The following is a 20260-nucleotide window of genomic DNA, read 5'->3' on the forward strand; positions in this document are numbered from 1 at the left end:
TCCCAAGCTGGTGTCCTCTGTCAAGAGGCTGACGTTGCACTTCATTCCATGCCCTAGACTTCTAATAAAACTGTTACATAGTATTGTCAACAGTATGTGCACTGAGGAATGGAACTAGTAACCAGTTCAATCTAGTAATCAGTTTCAATCTGATGTTGTAGCATCATTATGCATCAAGTCTGATGGACCAGCCAGTTTCCAACCCACCAGCCCACCTCTCTCCCACTTGGCTGTAAGGATACTAGATAAATCTGTGTGAAAGTCTTTGCTAAGGGCAGGAAAGGTGACATTCTCTGTTCTCTCTTCTTCCACACAAGGGAGGGAAGTCAGGTTGGTTTGGCAGAGTTGGCCCGTGGTGAAGTTATGATGGCTGTTCTCAATTACCACTTTGTCCTTCATGTGTCATGAAATGAAATTGATTTCCATAACCTCTAGCAATATGCTCTGTAGTCTTCCCAGGGACTGAGGTTACCTGCTGCCTCAAACTCAAAGTATGTAAGGTACAATTATTATTTGTTTTATAAAAACAAAGATATTGGTTTTACATGCCTCCCTCCCCCCACTCCCCATAAGGCATTTTTATGTGGAATAAACTCTTTACAGCTGTTTGAAAAATTTTTACTATTACATGATTTCTATAGACAATTTTATACATTTTTCCTGGTTTGAATGTACAGAATACCAGAAAACAAACTTTAACTAGTAATAAGTTTACAAGATAATCCTTTTTTTAAAAAACAATACATCTTCCATCCCTTGATTTTCATGACAAAAGTTTCTGCATGGTCAAGGATTCAGAAATTCATCCAAAATTTTCAGAGATGATTCACACAGGATTCTGAAATGGCATAAATACATAAAAAGGTTAGATATGCTAAATGCTAAATCAATCCCCAACTATTTGATTCTCTGAGTACAGCTACAGCACAATTTCTTTGACCAGTTCTTCCATATTAGTTTAAGTATTATATATGCCTTTACAAATTACTTTTGAAATAGGTGAGGATTTTTCTTTCAACTTTTCCATTTTTCTGCTGATCATCTCTTGCTACAGTACAACCTACAGCAAGCCAGTTTAAATTACTGTGTCAATTCAAACACACTTTCTAATATTTCATCGTCTATTTAAAGAACCCACTCGTTTTCTTCACAGCGCTTTTACTCTTTTTTTCAAACATAGTCAAATCCTTTACCAATAATTCATACTAAGGCTGCTTTTCATTTCTACTTTCTTCCTTTCTCCCTCATTCTTCAGCCTTCATAATTTCTCTCCCTACCTGTGGCAATTTTTTTTACCAAACTTGAACTATCTATCTTATTTTTATGAGCAAGTGCCTCTGTCAGCTGTGTATACACCCATCTTAGTTCCTCTCCGACTTCCTTTTGCCTCCCATTACTCCCCAAAAAACCGCAAAGGCCAGCTCTGAAACTGCCATTGGCAGGCCCTTATTTTCTTGTATTCCCTGACACAGTCACACAGCCTTTGCAGTTGCATTCTCATGCAACTTCTAACACTGCTCTAAAATATCCTGAAAAGACAAAAACGGGCACTTTGGGTTTCTGTCAAATCATTATGTCTCTGTTAACCACTATGAACTTTATCCTTCGTCTTACTTTTGTAAAAGATTATGTCCCTGTATTTCTCAACCATTTTTTTTTTCCCCTCTATATTTTATTATTATTATAGTCCTGGACTGATGTCCCAAATAAGCAAGGTTAGTCAGTCACTAATCATGATGAGTTAGGGCATTTGTCATGAGATGCCACAACCTGAAATACAAGAGGCACCTCTACACTTTGATTGGATGTCATTGTACATTGAATGTCAGCACTCCCCAAATTCAGGCTGCTGTGGCCATGTCACATGCTTCTCTCTCCATCATTTAACCATGATGGAACTCAGCTGTCAAAATAAGCTAGCATTATCATTACCATAAAATTAGTATAATTAGTTAACTACTGTGAGTTAAGACACAATGCTACTTGATATAGTTTTTATTTTGTTACAATTTAAGGCTAATAAAACAATGAACCTGTAATGCGAGACCATGTACCTGCTACACATGGGAAAACAAGCCATCATTCAGAGTCCCTTTCCCAGACTTTCCCAGACAGACAAATTTAAGTCAGTTTTACCAGGTACCTTTCCAGTGAACTTTTAGACAGGTGGCAGGCACATCACACAAAGTTATATTACAAAACAATTTAAGAATCATTATTTATAGATGCAGTAAGAGTGCAATACAGAGTTTGGGAAGCTAGCTAATGATAATACAGAAATATCATTAGCTAAATTTCAATTCTAATACCTGTATATCAAAATGCTAATTAAAAGAAAACCAAAATATTAAGCAAAAGGTATTATTCTATAGCACATTCGGTTTTATAGGGCAGTGAACATTTTTCTCTAGCCTCCAAATCACTGCATTGACAGCTTTATTCGCATTTTTTTGTTAGGCATAAATATTTGCCTTTTATAAACTAAACTAATGTGTGTGCCTTTACTCTTGAGGAAATTCTTTCAATATACAATATGTTGTCCAGAATTTTTAAGAGCACTGAACAGCATTCTAAAAATAATAGACGCACAGGGACATCTTAAACTGCTAACTCAGCTGAAGAGGGAAGACTAAATTACAATGAAAAGTTTTGCTTCTGAATTAGCACAACAATTCTTTGTTTAATGGCAGCACTTTAATTACTATACCAGACAGCATTTTTACTTTTTTCTTTCTTTGCTAATATGTAATAGATCACTTCTAAGTCTAAATTTAAGATGCTGGCAGAGAATGCCAATCTCTTGGGAAATTAAAGAATGTCACTATTTCCTGGTATACCTGGGTATTAAATAAAATAATCCCTCAAACAGTTATGAGATAATGCATCCAGAAGCAAAAAGTAATAATAGTATTGAGTTAAGAAAACCACAGTAATATGTTTTAGCACACATCAGTGCAGCACTCTGTGTTATAAGATTGTGCTCAAAGCAATGATCAGACATCTAGCCTGTAGCATTTCATAACTAAAATGTTGGTGTTTGGTAAGTGGAGTGGGATGATAAAATAGTTTACAACAACAGGGCATATTTCAGGATGTACCTAATTCCATTTTATTTATACATTAGCACACTAGTACCGGAGCACTACAAATGGCACGTCAGAGGAGGCCTGCCCTCATCCACCGTTATGTCTATCTGAGAAAGTGCAAACATGCTTTAAATCAGTCAAGCAAAACCTAATCGCTGAAGAGCTTCCTCCTAACCTTTTGTCAGCATGAATTCTTTTACCCTTCTGGTGAGGAAAAAATCCCCAACATACCTGTACAAATATGAATCCTCCCAAATTCTGCAAAGCTGTGTGATAGCTTCTGAATTTTGTTACCATGGTGCAATTCTGATTCTTGATAAAAATACTTCCTATCATTATGTTCACATTCCTAATGTTTTAATTTTATCTGCAACGATCTCTTGGTTTTGTATTATACAAAAGTAGCTATTCATATATCACAAAATTAAAACCCTGTGTAGCATCTTATGTTCTTCATCTGCCCCAAATTCCAGGTTGATTTGTCCCTGTTCACTGGGCAGAAATGATCATGTAGATTCATAAAGCAATTATCTGTGTTCTTACTGAAATTTATAGCCAGTAGTGCACTCAAGAGGCAGCAATTATTCATTTTAATGTGCCTATTTATTTAATCATGTTAAAATTTGCTTTAATTTCTCAGCCTTTTCTACTGTCTTAAAAGAAATGCAAACTGAATCATGATATTCTGCTGCTCACCTTTCTTTTCCGTATCGTTTTCATTTTTTAAAATATTCTAGTAGAACACTTGGTAGCTCAACATTAAATGATTTCATAGGAAAAAAAAGGTGGGGTTTGTTCATTTTTGTTTCTATGCTAGGTCCTAACCAAAAGAAATTTGTTCACAGCCAAGCAACTAATTAAAACAATGTATCCAGGCAGCAGAGGCACTCTGACTTTTAGAAGTCAAATTATGTAGTGAACTTCTTTTTTTAATAAGATAATTTTTGGTTCTTTATCAATTTTATGTTAGAGGAGCACGTCATCTGCAGAAACCACTGAAAGTCTTCACAGCAAAATTCCTGTTTTCTATTTACTTAGACCACACAGGAAATGGAAGTGAAGGGTAAGGATCATCAGTTTGAAGAATCTCCAAAAAGAGCAGAATAAAATCAGCTGTGGAAAGGTCTTGAGGTCATTGTTACATTCAATTAAATTTTTACCATCTACATAGGTATGGATTCACATGCCTAATACCAAAATGTATTGGCATTACTAGAGAAAAATCTTCTAGTAATAAGAAATAAGAAACAGTAAATAGACTACTTGGTTTCTTACCCCTGCTGCTAACAGAACTGAATTTCAGAACCAAATCCTACAATGCACAGGATCAAGTCATAACACATACAAAATGAATGCAACAAAGCAAACTGAACATGTAAAGACTGCAATTACAGCAGATGTATGGGCAAGACGTTTAATACTGTGCTGGGCTGAATACCTCACAATTTTTTTATCTGCTATTTTAAACCTTGCCATCATTCATAATGCTCTGTATTACGCAAGTACAAACCAAAGCAAATTATTGTGGAGAAGGTATAGGAGAGGTTAGTGTTCATTTCCCACAGCACATTTACCTTTCAGGGGAGCTAGATTCTTCTGTGGCAGCATCCTTGTGTGTTACCAGTTTCCTTTGAATGGCAGGTGCAATATCTTTTAGAAGTGACGTTTTGTGCTTACCTATTTGAAATAAGATTATGCTGAAAAGTTGGACTAAAATAAGTGATTTGCATAAAAAAACCTCTGCATATTTTCAGTATATTTTTTAATATAAAAGAATGTTTAATGGAAGATTAGATTTTAAATTAAGATTTTTGGTGTCGTGGATGAATTACTGTGTATTTCAACAAATCATAGAGATGAACCCTGTGAGTTAGCAGACAGCTGTATTTCTAAACTCACTGCATAAAGATTGAAAGTCCAAAGCTTAACAAAATAATTCACAAGTTATCATAGAATCATAGAATAGTAAGGGTTGGAAAGGACCTTAAGATCATCTAGTTCCAACCCCCCTGCCATGGGCAGGGACACCTCGCATTAAACCATGTCGCCCAAGACTCTGTCCAACCTGGCCTTGAAAAGTTATGTATATAACCTTAAATCCTGTAGAAAAATGGTAACTTAACAGGATGAAGGAAAGTGTCTGTTGAATTGTATAAGAACTTACGTAGCACATAGAAAACAAGAAAGGAAAAAATACGGTCAAAAATGGTTTGACTGACCTTTAATTACAATCACAATGCACACAGTAGCTGTTAGACTAAAAATCCCTTCAATTTCTTCAGAGAGAATGCATTCCATTAATTCATTTAAAAATGACCTAAGGAAAAATTAAAGCAAAAATATTCTAAAAATCATGTTTCTTTCAAAACAGAATGGGACAGATCAAGTCTGTGATTAGGCTACCCTGCCACCATAGCTTCAAAGATCCCCAATAACCATTGCCTTTTCCTGCAGGGTAACTGAAGACTACAGGCTGCTTCTGGAACTGAGAATGTCTGTGTTAGCAGAATGGTAAATTGCTTGCAAAGAAAATAAAAATTACACGGAATGAGTAAATGTTAACAGAAACAAAGAGCTTGTGGACTATTTTGGAAAAGTTAATCCACAAGAAAAGCTACTGATTCTACTGAAATTTAACTCGCATAATTTGAACTGAAATTTCTAACTTCAATTTCTACTGAATTAAAAAAACCACCTTGTATGACTACCATGGTTTGTTGGTAACTACTCATACCCTTAGAGGTATTGCTACTTGTAGTCTGATTAGAAACTCGAGTTTAATTAACACTTTGGTCTAAAATGCATATCTCAAAAATTAACATAGATGACTTTTCACTTACAAAACGGTGAAGAATGTTTATAACTAAATACAGCCCCCCAAAACTTCCAAACTACATTTTAGATACTGATATTAATAGAACCAAAACAACTGTTCATTGTAAAGTCTGTGATAAACACAAATTAAATATGTATCTTAAGAGATTGACTTTTAGCAAGAGATGATATTATTACCAGCATACTTTAATGGTGGTTTGGGACATATATCAACGGAAGGAAAATGAACCAGGGGAGTCAAGGAAGAGGTCTAGCAACTCAACTAAGCTCCAGTGTGGAATAAGGCAATACTACAGAATGAAAACACTAATTGGTCATTATAGTGTTTATGGTGAAGTAAAAAAATTTAACTCAGAAGCAATTCTCAAAAATTCTAAAGCAATTCTAAAAACAGAGGCAAGTGAAAGAACAAGAAGGATAAAGCAGATGGACAAGATCTGTAATTCCTCAGAGCATGAAACTAAATGCTCTGTGAAGAACTAAAGAAGAAACTGAGAGCAGTAGATGTTTGAATAACTTTCTCCCAAAACATTTCAAAATACCTTTGGTAATATTCTCATCATCTGATACCAAAACTGAACATCATAAATACCCAGTTCTGACTTTAATTGTTCTTCAGGTTTTTATTGTGCTAAGATATCAAAATGAAATATGCAGTTAAGAAAGGAACCAACCTCCACTAGTGATTCAGTAAATAAACTTTGCAGAAGCTCAAGTATTGCTTCAAGGAGTTGAGAAAGTTGAAACCACTTCAGGTTCTGAAATAAGTGTTTTCAAGTTGCTTATGAATTGCATTAAATTTATTATATCATTGTGGACTAATCTGACAACATATTGATTCCATTTCACATTGCTTTTAAATAGCTAACTGATAGTATTCCGATCAGAGTATTGACTTTATTGTTGTCACTGTTTAGGTCAGTAAGCACACTCTTTAGTTCCATGAAGGAACACAGGAATTTTATTAACGTAATAAGACTCCCTGCAGCTGCCTTTTCCCACCTCCCTCTCAACAAGGGTTACATGAACCTGCAGGCAAAAATAAAACAGAAAGAAATCAGCCTTAAAAGTAGTCTCAGTCCTGAGGCAGCAGTGGAACCCGATGTAAGTTATCTCCTGACTTAGATCACCTTTGTGGCAAGAAGATAAACACTAGAAGATAGATGCATGTTTATCAAAGTATTCAGGGAAACAATCTGGTCCCAACTAGCAGTTTCCTCCATGAGGAAGAATGGACAAGATTCTCTTTGACCCCTACAAGAAAAAGTTTCAGAGACATTCACTGAAGTACTGCATCTCTTTTCAAAAAGTTTGTCAAATAATGGTGTTTCACTTAAAGAGAGCACAGCTGCCGCCTCACAGAAGAACAAGATTTGGATTAGGAAACCTATTGGTGGCTTCTCTGGAGTCTGTTTTGCACGTTCAACTAGAGAAGAATTGAGAATAAAAAAACCCAACCAAACACAAAACTTCATGACAGCAGACAGGGATATTCAATGCTTGTCAGATGAGGGAGTTAAGCATTGGAGTTAGTTGTGATAAGTCACATAGAATGATAGGTCTTCTGAGGAACACACATTAGCCCCTTGATCATTTAAAGTAAGGTGTGGTGTGTTTAGTCACATAAATAAAAATTGAATATGAACAAACTAAATAAAATTAAATTCACTTGTGACAATTTCAGGAGATAGTCAGCAAATACAGCAAATACAGCAAATAAACCAGTTTAAATACTAAAAAAATAATGATGTAGCCCTACTTTTGGGGGCTTTTAGGACTCGATACTTTAAAAGTATTTTGAGTTTTGTGATTTTAATACAGCTATAGTACATTGGTCACCTCATTGCAGACATTCAATTCTTTAATTGATTAATGCTATTTCTGGTAAATATTTTATCTCATCTAAGTATCTCTATATTGAGGGGACTAATGTTTATAAGCATCTTATGAAAGAAGCAAGCCAAGATGTATGATTAAAGAACCTATTTAGATAAAGTCTTGTAAATAAGAAGCATGCTCAGAAGCAGTTAAAAAAATGGAACCAACTCCCCCTCCCAAGTCAATAACTACAAGCAATATGCCAAGAGAAAGGGATTATGAAGTAGTGCAGGTAAATTTAGTAAGCATCTAGTTCCTCAAAAAATATTTTAATTTAGAAATTAAAACTTTATTGGTAACATATAAACTATCCTACATTAGCAACAAACTTGGACAAATTAATGTAGAAACATTTACCTGACAACATTAACTGATTTCATAATTATGGTCATTAAACTGCTTGAAAGAGGAGGAAGCTCTGAAATAGTCTTTGGTATAGTTAAGTCTCTTTCACTGGAAGTCTAAAAAAGAAAAAAACCCAACTGTTGTAAATCAAGAAATACAGGTGTGCAGAAAACATCAAAGCAAATCTGTATTTCAATAATTACAAGACCTATCCTTAAACCATCAGAAGAAACATTCACGTGTGTTCTTTGAATAGCCTTAATCCAATTCTGTTGTGTCGAAATAAACAACACACATTTAAATTAGAGAGGCTAAATCTAAAACAAATAACCAGTATTTCTAGCAAGGTAAATATTCTACACAGTTGTTTTGAATAGAAGTTTCATTTAACTACATTGTTGGTCACTGTTTATGCAGGCACAGCCTACTAAACACAAATGAGTGTCTCCAAGTCTAAGTGTGCATATGTAATTTTGAAAAATAACTTATGTGACAGTGATTTCCTCATTTCCCGTGCCAGCTTTTTTGGTATCAAGTTCTGAATAGTGTGGCAAGTATTTAGTGAGAACTGAATTTTAATTTACTAGTACAATAACCTAAGGGCAGGAAAAACCCTAGCTAAGATGACATACTGCGGTGAACATCTATGAGTATGAATCTGCAGTATCATTCAAGACCATGCACTTTTACTACGCAGCATCTGTGAAGAGCACGCTGTCATTCCACAGCCCCTCAGCTGATACATTCATATTTACAGGTAAATCCCTGGTATTGTTTCAGTTTCTTCTGTAACACAGAATCTTAGAAGCAGCTTTCTGGCAACCATTTATTGCTTCATTTCTGTCATATCTAGCAACCACAGTAAGAGTACAGCCTCTGCTAAAGAACCTTTGCTCTTCCCTGTTAGTTTGCAAAGCTTCCAATCTCACTATCCATACTTGCACCTAACATGCATTAGGAACATGCGTTGGGAATGTTACCCTTCTTCAAGGACAGTAATGGTTCCTTGGACTTTTAGCACATGCAGTAACCTTTGTCTATATATTCTGTTGTTCCAACATAACATTTAAAAAAGCAGTAGATGGGGAAAAAAAAAAAGTTAGCATTTTACCTTCTGTAGCACGTGAGTTATCTCTGCTACTATTGCAGCCAGGAGAGTAGAGAGTACACCTTGGTGAACCGCTGGGCAAGATGAATTCCAGCACTGGACTGCATGTATGAATTCTCCAAGAGGCATTCGAATAGAGTGAATTAACTATAACCAAAGAAAAACAGATCCCTTTTTTTTCAGATTGCTTGAGAATAATTGAAATATTTCAGCAAGCTTCTCTGTGAAGAAGAGCAGATCACACCTTGAAAGCTACTGAGGTATCCCAGTCACCTGGGATAAGAGAGGGAATCAGCATGTGTGGGAAGTCTACTCAAACTGAAGAGAAACAAACAAAACAATGCTAATTCTCTGTGAAGAGAAGAGGTTTTGAAGAACTTTAGGACATCATACATATATTGATGCTGATATCATTCAGGCTTAAAGAAATAAATAAAATAAGGACAAGTCCTCCTCCCTCCCGAGATCAAAACACACATAATCGAATTCTTCGCTCTGGATTCAGAAAATTCATTTAATTGCAAATAAGATTAATAACCTAGGAGTACTAATATAGTTCTGGATCATTTGTAACAATGCACTGTTCTCCAATTTACTAGTTTTTGGCATGATGAGACCAACAATGGTTAAAAAAAAATTGGTAATGAAGAAACTTAAAAAATTTAGCTGAAAATGTAATCAGATGTCAACTTGAATAAAAACCTCAAAATGTCTAGGTATAACCCATTTGTATAAAAAGTATGGATTCATCTCCACATTAGGAAGCAATTACAAGTGTAATAGGATACCTGAATCCCTTCTTCCTGCTGTTTCTTGAGTCTACATGCCACATGTTCTAAAACTTTCTGGAAGACGGTCTGTACAGCATGGAAAAGATTTGCCACTTCATCTGTGTCAGTATTCTGAGTTACAGAAGCTTCAATAATTTCTTTTAGAGCACAGAGTAACACTGGAGCACAAAAGCCACCTCTCTCTAGAGAAAGAGATAAATACCGCAATAAAAATTGTAATGAGATGTTGAGATATTCAGGCACAAGCTTAGAATCAAAAACTTGGTTATATACCATAAATAGCTGTATTTTGCAAGTGTAGATGATGTATTTAGTTTCTGAGCATCCTTAGCCAAAATTTTCACACAGTTCAATCAATATTTTAAGTATAAATCCAACATTCCTTCCAAACCTTGACATATGAGGACTAAAATTGCTGATTTCTTAAGTAATTGAGCTCTAATTCTGTCTGTACTGCAGACAACTTTCCAAATGTGAGCCAAATTTCAATACTGCTACAGTATTGTCTCCTAAAGCATACCAATACATGTATCACTTTATAGATATATTAAACCCCACTTTATGTATATATAAGCCCCCCTGAATTATATAGTAGTAACTGGAATCTAAGAGCAAGGAAGAAACATATCAACACTGACATGGTTCTGGGTTGGTTTTCTGCTCTTCTTCAGTTTTCTGAAAAACTGCTGTCACTTTTGACCATATTATTGGTACTAGCAAGCATAAGATGCAAACATCATTTTTTTGAGAAACAGACTTCAAAATGCTAAAAGCAACAGTTATACTAATATAAGGAAAGTCAGCTAAGTATATACGGAGACATCTATGTTAGTACAAAAAATCGTACCCGTTTGTATAACTGGAAGAGCCATATCTAAAAGGTGTGCCTGAAATGCGAGATTTCCGAGGCCAACCATTATGACATCTTTGCATACTGTCAGGTAGGCCTAGAAAAGAGATGCAAAAGTGTAGAAGAAACAAAATTTACATAAATTAACTATTCAGTAAAACCCAAAAATAAGGAAATCACAAAATCTTAGCCAAATTGCCCTGAAAGCTGGTGCATATACTTGGAGTTACTCAGTTTTCAGCCTCTGAAAAGCAGGAGTTCCAAACAGTTCTCCAAATACTTCCATTGCCCTTTCCTCCCATAAACAGTTTCTCAAAAGGCAGTAAATCCTCTGACTTTTTCATTCATGCTTAGATCAGAGGCATTGATACTTAACATTTACCAAGGCAGAATACACCACCTCTACCTATCTTGAGCAGCAAAATTAAAAACAGCATACAAAAAGAGCTTTTCCCTACAGAGATACACAAGTTACATACTAAACAGATTATAATATTAATGAAAAGGCAGAGTACAGTAGAGAATTTTTAACCAGTCTAGTATACATGAGCTGGGTTGGTCAAGGACATTGGCTGTGATTAAAGTTAGTCCAAAGCTTTCTGTTGACCAAAATCTGAAAGGACCCCATAGCTCAGTGCTACAATCCACCTTGGGTTAAGTGATATGACAGGGGAATATAACAGAAAACAATTCAAAACTAGCTAAACACAGACCCCTCCCCCCATTATATATTCAAAATGAAGGGCAAATGAAGATAAGGGGTAAAGAACACTGTCAGTGATGACACTGGGGTTTGTGTCAGAGGGTTTATCAGCCCCACTCATCACATCAGAGGCCTAAAGAGAACAGCCGCCCAGTAACTCCCTGCCCATAACAAGTGCAAAACTGAGTAACAGACCAAGCGGAGAAGGAAGGGTGAAATGGGAAAAAACAGGATGTCACAGGAAAAGTAATAGAGAAACGTAAGTGCAAAAAGAAGAGTCACCCTGATCCCCTCTCATATACAAGAGTATTAAAGAAGAAACTGTAATTATTGTATATTATGTGGACATTTGGAGACAAACTAGGCCTGCTTTTAATGCCAGCATTGTTACCAAATATACACTCCAAACAATTAAAAAGCACAATCAATACCTCATTCCAATAAAAAACACTATATAAGGTGAGAAGCAAATAGGAGCTCCTTAACAAGCATGTGGCTTATTACAGGAGATGCAAGAGGCCTGGATTCTCCTCTTGACTTCCAGACAAGTCACATCAGCCTTTACACCTCAGTTTCTTCTCTGGAAATAATGATGCAAATGGACTTTAAGATCTACTAATAAAGATAATTTTGTTTCATTATGGGCTAGTCAAGTAATATGTCGGATGGGTTTATAGGTAACATCTGCCTAGCTTATTGCTTTATTGATAAAGTTTCATTTTCATTTTGTATTCAAACCTAGGAAATTGATCATGAACATTCTGGTAATGCTGGTAAAGATTCCCTATTTTGTATTTTGTCTTTCTATAACATTGAGTTCTGTACCTCCAAACTTTAGAAAACTAGCCACAGAAGAGTTATGATATGCATACTAAATTTTTCTTTCAGAGGAAAGAGATAATAACACATAAACCACACAAGAAACTTGTACCAGGAACAACTACAGCACTTGTTTGAGTTTACTATGTCTTTATACTTTTCAAAAAGCCATTTGGCTGCAGCAGTGGGACTTAGTACAAGACTGACCTCATTATTAAATTCCCAGGTAACTCACACCCTACCTCTCTGCTGACTTCCAAAGATGTTTTATGGGGCTCAGCACTAGTACGAAGTGTACTGAATTCCTCAGGGTGTAATTTTATCTATTTCTTCTAGGAAAGCAGGAAGGAAAGAAAGGACGGAAGGAAGAAAGCAAGCCAGCAAACATTGTTAGATCTAAATCCTCTCTCATAATTACACCACATTCCTGGTCCTCTAAGTCATCTTCTATTGTGCTATTCAACCCAATATACACAGTTGCAGTGAATCTGTCATTTCCAAGACCTTCTACACTACAGAAGAACAGGCTATTAAGTAGTAGCATACCCAGCAGTTATACCCTTGTTTTCAGCAACTAATTTTCTTCTCCTTTTCGGAGGAAATTCAGTTACAATCTTAACTCTATGTTAATGCACTTTTCATAAAAGATCCTAAACATTACCTTTATTTAACATGGCAGATGAGAGACTGATGACAAGAATTGTTAGAAACCTAAAATTTGGGACACCTAAGTTACCTCGCCTTCTGTGCCAGAAATTTCTTGAGTGGGCATTTTCACAAGTGTGAAACATAAAACATGTTCCATCCTCACTTCAACAGATATGATGAGAATATATATCATGCATTGGTAGGTGAAAAAAGTCTAGATAAGAACAGGGTATTGTATTGGTGACACCAACTATGTAATTTAATTGCTAGGGTAAACACATATTTATAAAATATAAAGGTTATAATTAAACACAGAAAATTTGTGTGATTTTAAGCAGTCAGAGGAACAGCAAAAGCACAGAACAATCAGGACTGTATTTCATTAGCTTATTTACTTGCTGGGCTCCAAAAACACCAGTATACAGTTGCAAAATATACAGCTTTTCAGATTGGCAGCAGTTTGATTTATGCAATAAGAGACCTCTAACCTGGATAATTAATTCAGGAACATTACTGTGTTTTGAAATGCCATCCTCTTGATCACTTGCTAGTATAAAAGGTAGAACTTGACTTTCTATCCAAGCACCTGTCTCCTTCAGAAGTGATAAGTAATCTCTTCCATCTTCAGAAAACTGGGGGGAAAAAAAAATAAATAAAAAAACAATTGTCTTTCAATACTTTTGGAATTTCCTTATATTTTCAGCTGTAACTCCAGTTTATATTAAAAAGGTATAACTATACCTTGTTCTGAAGATGAATACTCAACCTGCAAAAGAGGCTGAAGGCTCTTAGGGCAGTTGCTTGATTGCAGCTACCAGAACCTGCATCGGTTGCTTTCAGAATTGAGCCAAGAACCTCCTGAAATATCAAGGTTTACATTTATATTTTCCAGAAAATCTTTCAAATGTTTCTTTTCTCAACAGCTTTAAAGAAAAGATTAAACAAACAAAACCACAAAAAAAAAAAACCTCAAACCTGAAAACCCAACAGGCATACTTTCAATTACTTTCATTTTGCAATGCCAGAACTGATTTTCAGACTATTCCTTACAGGTACATTCCAAAAGAAGGTCCCTTGAGAATGCTCAACATTAGATCACAAAAATTGTGAGACACCTAAAAATGACAAGTTGGTTAAAACCCGCCATCTATAAACAATTCTGAACTAATATAGTTCTAGCTTGGAATATTTGTTTGAAGTACAAATCAAAAGGAAAGCCTTTTCAGAGAGGGAAAGTGGAGACTGTGAATCTTATTTATTTATTCTTGCAGGCCTTTAATTTAACTCTAGGCAATATATGATGTTAAGCACTCTTTTATAAGCACCATTTATGGTAAGAAAAACACTACCTTCGCAGCACTGAGAATTTTCAAAAGCTTCTTCAGTTTCTTTTCAGGAACAGAGAGTAGGCAACCACGATTAACAGGATGAGTCAATAAATATTCAATGTAATCAATTGCTAATTCTGGCTTTGATTCACGTGTTACATGGATACGTACTCGTCGTTCAGATGTTTTAGTACTCTAAATGAGAAGAAAGCACAAAATCAGTACAATACTGTTACTATCTTACTTTACAACTACTTCCAAAGCAGAATAATACAGTATGAAAGATGCCTCTTCTATTAAAAAGCATGATGCCTTTATGTAATCTAGCAATTCCTCAATTCTTTGATGCATGCATGTGCACACCTTTCTTCGGGTTAGCGTGTCAGACAGCCAATCACACACTAATTCCATAATATGTCCCACTTGACCCCAGCGACACATGCAGTCTATCAGGGTAGAATATTTGCTTTCGTCAGCTCCATTGTCAATATTTCTGAGCCTGGAGATCACACCACAGCTTAAAAGAAAACAAACAAACAGAGATGCATTAGCTTTACATCTGGAAGTGCAGAAACAATTCAAACAAAATCAACCAGCATAATACCAAAACAGATCCGCCAATGGCTCAAAGACATATTTGCACCTCAAAAATTTTACTAACTTATAGTGTATGTTTAGTGGATAACTTTATCCAAATGGGCATTTAATACATGGAGGTGTGAAAAATTAACAAGTACAGTCAATCAGATTTCTTGTCATTAATATTTTGGATTTTAAAATAGTACCTGAATGTTGGAATAGCAGCAGGGGGCATAAAGGATGCCAGAATAACCAATGGAGTCGTGCAACGCTCATCCTAGGATTAAAAAATAAAATACACTGTATGATGTACATGTACAGGTACATACACACCAAACTCAAAAGAGTACCAAAAAAGTATGATTAAATTATCTCAAATTAAGGATTTCCCTTTTTTCCCTAGAAATGAAACTGAAAGCAGGTCATAACAACATGTTATGAGCAGTCTGAAACTTCTGATTCATGTCCTCAGAGGTCAATTATCAATTATCTTGTCATTCAGCTTTCTGACAAATTGTCAGAACAACTACCATGAATAATTATGCCTCCTATTACATTAATAACCATTGCAAAAGAAATAACAGCTCTATCTTATATTTTTTCTAGTAGTGGCTAATACTTAGTTGTACAATCATGACACCATCTAACTCCTCTCAAGTAACTAGTGCCTTAAATAAATATTCATTCACATCAGAAATTCATAAAAAAAACTTGAAAGAAAATGTGCTTATATAAAAATGGTAATGTAAAATGCACTATAAATCATTATAACTCATCATAATACAAGGTCTAGGCCATGACATAGTCTCACTCGGGTTATATAGAAACCAATCCATGTGAAAGCCTTAAAAAATAGTATATCTGTATGTCCAAGCTTCATAAATACAGTCAAATGAAATTATTACCTACTAAGGCATTTTAACATCTAAAACCTTTTAACAATGGTTTTTAAAAGAACATTTAAAAATGTATTTGTAGCTTTTCAGGAAAGAGACATGCTGCTTCAATCTGTAGTCTTTTAGAAATTAAGCCTCTGATGAGAGGTTCTTTTCAGAACCAAGCTGCTTACTCACTGTAAGAATATCAGACTCAAAGAGGTTGCTTGCTAAAGCTGGATATCATGCCTGCTCACCAGCACCTTTCAGGAGGGACATTACATCCTCTACCAAAAAAGATTTAGAATGTCCTTGACAACTTCCAAATGCTTTCAGAGTAGAGAAAACATTTGGTACATGTGTGCTGAAGAATATTGTGTAACAATGAATTGCTTTAAGTTCCCTGATTATCTAAAGAAAACTTGAACCTTAAGTATAATAGCCAGCATATATATATTATTATATTTCAGCATAAAAGTCAGGAACAAAAAAACAGACATCCAGTAGATTGCCCTTCCAAACGCTCTACAGGGTGCAGCAGGTACTATTAGCCACTATCAAACGATAGCATCCTGAAGAATAACACTAGAACAATTACAGAGATTAAAGAAACTGAAAAGATGAAAATGAATGATTTTAATTAGTTGCTTATATCACACCCAAACAATAAATAAGTGCACCAAAAGATCATTAGAGAGTAGAATCAAATTAGCAGAAACCAATCACAAGAAAGTGAAAAAGGGGCCTCAGCTGCTTTAACTGTCTGTTCCAGTGGCTGGATCATAATAAGAAGTGGTGGTGGAAGAGCTGGGAGGGCAGTGGGTAGAAAAACATGTGAACTCACATGTACACTGAATATTTATTCTGCAATAGCACATTTTCAGTTACTGATTTCCAAAAGTTCAGAAAAGATTCAAAAGAATGGAATCCTATAAAATCATTACATGCAGAGCAAGTTATTGCATAATTATTTCTGTGATGACTATTTAGATAACTCTTCATTGGTCAGATATTGCTACTGGAGAATAGCTTCTACCCATTTGTGGAATTCCGAGAAACTTGCTATTGTACATGGTTTATAGCAACAATTAAAAAGAACACTTAATGCCATGAAAACAGATTAAAGACATAACACATGAAAGCACCTGAAGAAAATACTAAGCACTACTACACACTCACAGGAAAACCTAGGCTTTCTTTACCTTAAATACTTTAAAATATTCAGGAAGTACAGCAGCAAATTTTCTGATAGCATAATCTTTGGCATCTTCATTGTGATCTAGTGCTTTGTGGATACTTCTCCAAAGAATTACAGTAACCTCCAATAAACTTGCCATGCTGGCCACATCATCTATTGACAACACATTATTCAACACCTGAAACACAAACACTTAGATAGTATTACCTACTATATTCTCAAATATAAATTCAGGTTAAAATAAGGTTTCAAAAACCAATGAAAATCTTTCTACTGATTTCCCAAAGGCACTGTGTTTTTTGTAGAACATGAACTCCACTATTCACTCTTATTCTCCCTATATAATTTGAGTCATTTTGTGACATTAAATTTTTAATAATTTAATTAAAAACCCAATGCATAACTAGTACTGGAATTAGGGAAATATTCATTTAAAATATGCTTCATATTCCTTCTACTTTATTCTAGCTACTTCACCAAACTTCTTCTATTGCAGGGCATGAAAATACCATAACAACAGTTCTCCCCTTCTAATTCCACATATGTCGAAGTGCTTTTCTTTAGATTTCTGTCATATCATTAACTGCTAATGTCTCCAATTTAGCACCACAGTAAAAAAGTTACCAGAACTTATCATCAAGTAGACTTTCTTACACTTGTATTCTCCTTTTCACTTTCATCTTCATCATCATCATCATCATCACTATCATGAAGATTCTCTTTCACTGCTTTCTGGATGCAGGCATTCAAGCAGCGCCGAATAGTAAGCATCAATTTAGCTAATTTGAATATAATAAGAAAATCAGACATTTACCATTTGTTAAGAATGTTGCTAGTAAATGCTTTAAGTGTAATGCTGGAAAGCCAGTAGGGAAAAGCAGGCAACAGAACCAGAAATAACTACGAAAAGAAAAAAAAATTCCAAGTAAAAGGAAGTGGAAAAAATTTGCAAATTTTCTATATCCCCAAATATGAAGAAGAAAAAGCAACGTTATCATCAGGTTCTGTAATTTTATTGTTAAAAAAGTCTGCTAAAAAAAAAAAAACAACAAACCAAACCAACAACCACAACCACCCACCACCTTATCAAATCAGGATCAGAGGAAGCTCCCACAACTCCTATATTCACTGGCATAGATATTAATGACCTATGTTGAATAATGCATCCTCTCCAATATCAATTCCAATTCTTTATAAAGATGAAGTAGCCTAATCATTGCACTCCATAATGAGGAGCTCATCTCTAGATGACAATGAAGGGGTTATGTCTGGTGAAAGTATGACTAGCTGAAATACACTAGCACATGTTATTTCAGAACAACTTTACCAAGGTAGTCAGTCAAGGTGCAATGGCCTGGGCATTTCACCCCAGTCATTCCACACTGACTACTTTGTTTTTATAGTATTAGAACTCCTCTGAAACAGAATTTTCTCAGTATTACTTGGTTCAATAGCACTTTTATAAAAAGCAACTATACTCTTTGCAGTACATACCTTTTCACTGAAAGTTTCTGAAGCTTTTAACAGAAAAGAGGGCTTTTAGATTTTCTCTGAGCAACCTGAAAATACTACTGATCCACAAATCCCAGATAACCAGATTATCAGACATAAATATTTTTCACCTTCTATAGAATCTTCCACATAAAGATCTCAAATCACTTGAGGTACCAAGGTATTTTATTTCATTAATTTTGCATGATGAATAAATGTCGGCTGTAGTTTTAAGGTACGTGTGAGGAGAAAGGGGAAAAGACAGACCAGATATCGCCACCTAAAGAGTATAGTGCAGCACCTAAGAACAGAAACTAAAACTCTGGTCCCTCCATTGTTGAAAAAGCTTATGACTGTTGTCAGCAGGGTTCATTGCTGGTGTCAAGAATTTCAAAACCTACAAACTAATATACTAAAACCAAAAGATCTAGCAACGACATACCACTGTTACAGAAAAAGCTAAAAAGCAATTACATGGTGTGATATTAGTATTCCCAAAGACTAATAAGGTTTTGAGGTTTTGTACTTTACCTATATTGGTGGGGGCAGTATATTCATAAGCATATTGGTAGAACTTTCTAGCTGCTGCTGAATTCATCTGGATGAGAGTAACACAGCGCTCACACCACACATCCTCAGGTTGGTTGACGGGAAAGAAAGAGTTGAATAAGAGATTCGCTATGCGTCGTGACACAGGCCGTGAATCAACTTCAAGACGAGCCAGAAGATGCTCCATGGGACAGATTTTCCAGAACTTTTTAAAACAAGAAAAAGATATTAAAGGAGTTCCAAGGATGGAGGAAAAAACAATCACCTTTATTAAGTGTTGTCCACATCAAAAGTCTCAACAAATAAAAACAGTGTTTATCAGAAAGCATGAGCATTTTTTTAATTTTTACCAATATCTCAGCATTTACTTGAGGTCACATATTGCCACAACAATGCTACTTTCCTGTTCTGACACACCTCTAAATCTCCCAGTATCTCAGATAGACTGGTAAAATTCTGGTTCAAGCAATTCCAGCTCAATATACCTGCAATGCTAATGCAATTCCAAAGGTATAGGGAAGAAATATTTACTCTATAAGGATATCACTACAAAATATAATTATTTGTCATTATGTGCTATTTTTCATATTACCATCATGGGACAAAGTAGGACCAAACTACCTACAAGTATGGCATGCACCCTAAAAACCAGCAGGGAACCTTTCGAAAACCATCCCAAACCAGAGGTGCATCCCATCAGCAGAGCGCCAGCTTATTCATAACACAGTAATCGAAGGCCAGAACCAGAACCAATTGTCCAAGTAAAGGTTCAGCTGCACACTGTTTATCTCAGGAGATCTGCAAACATTCCTAGGACCCTGCTGGCAACTTTTTGTGCTGACAGTCTGAATGACAATACCTTGTACTTGCAGTGTTTGTCTCTTTTTCACATTTTCTGTAGACATGCCTAAGCAATGCATTAAGGTATGTATTATTGACGTGCCAAACTTGTCGTTACATTATTGTAATCCTTATCCTGAACCTGTGTGCAAGAAACCAAAAGCTCTAAATTCTGAAATCACCTCCCATTTATCTTGTCTTCTGAGGCATTTTGGGTAATTTGGATGGTACTGAGGTGGTCTAATCTCAATATATGTCTTTGAAGTCCTGTCATCAAAGCTGGAATGCACATGTTTGACAAGTAGGTAATTCTCATTACAGGGATAGATGTGTTCCT

General features: G+C 35.4%; 1 protein-coding gene across 3 annotated transcripts in view; it reads right to left on the reverse strand.

Annotated features, from left to right (window-relative positions):
- Window positions 1–725: 725 nt before the first annotated feature.
- The window catches only part of NCAPG2 (non-SMC condensin II complex subunit G2), a 42943-nt gene continuing 23408 nt past the window's right edge, over window positions 726–20260 (reverse strand). For all 3 annotated transcript variants that reach the window (XM_030503520.1, XM_030503528.1, XM_030503537.1), the window contains 15 exons: window positions 19066–19288; window positions 17698–17822; window positions 17048–17221; window positions 15177–15247; window positions 14755–14908; window positions 14413–14586; window positions 13805–13921; window positions 13552–13695; window positions 10891–10990; window positions 10041–10225; window positions 9256–9399; window positions 8157–8260; window positions 5306–5403; window positions 4661–4763; window positions 726–838 (listed from right to left, as the gene is read on the reverse strand). In XM_030503520.1, the coding sequence (XP_030359380.1) occupies window positions 787–838; window positions 4661–4763; window positions 5306–5403; window positions 8157–8260; window positions 9256–9399; window positions 10041–10225; window positions 10891–10990; window positions 13552–13695; window positions 13805–13921; window positions 14413–14586; window positions 14755–14908; window positions 15177–15247; window positions 17048–17221; window positions 17698–17822; window positions 19066–19288 (1968 nt within the window). In that variant the 3' untranslated portion in view covers window positions 726–786. The remainder of the gene's footprint in view (window positions 839–4660; window positions 4764–5305; window positions 5404–8156; window positions 8261–9255; window positions 9400–10040; window positions 10226–10890; window positions 10991–13551; window positions 13696–13804; window positions 13922–14412; window positions 14587–14754; window positions 14909–15176; window positions 15248–17047; window positions 17222–17697; window positions 17823–19065; window positions 19289–20260) is intronic.

The sequence above is a fragment of the Strigops habroptila genome, chromosome 1 (assembly GCF_004027225.2).
Source record: "Strigops habroptila isolate Jane chromosome 1, bStrHab1.2.pri, whole genome shotgun sequence".
Taxonomy (NCBI): domain Eukaryota; kingdom Metazoa; phylum Chordata; class Aves; order Psittaciformes; family Psittacidae; genus Strigops; species Strigops habroptila.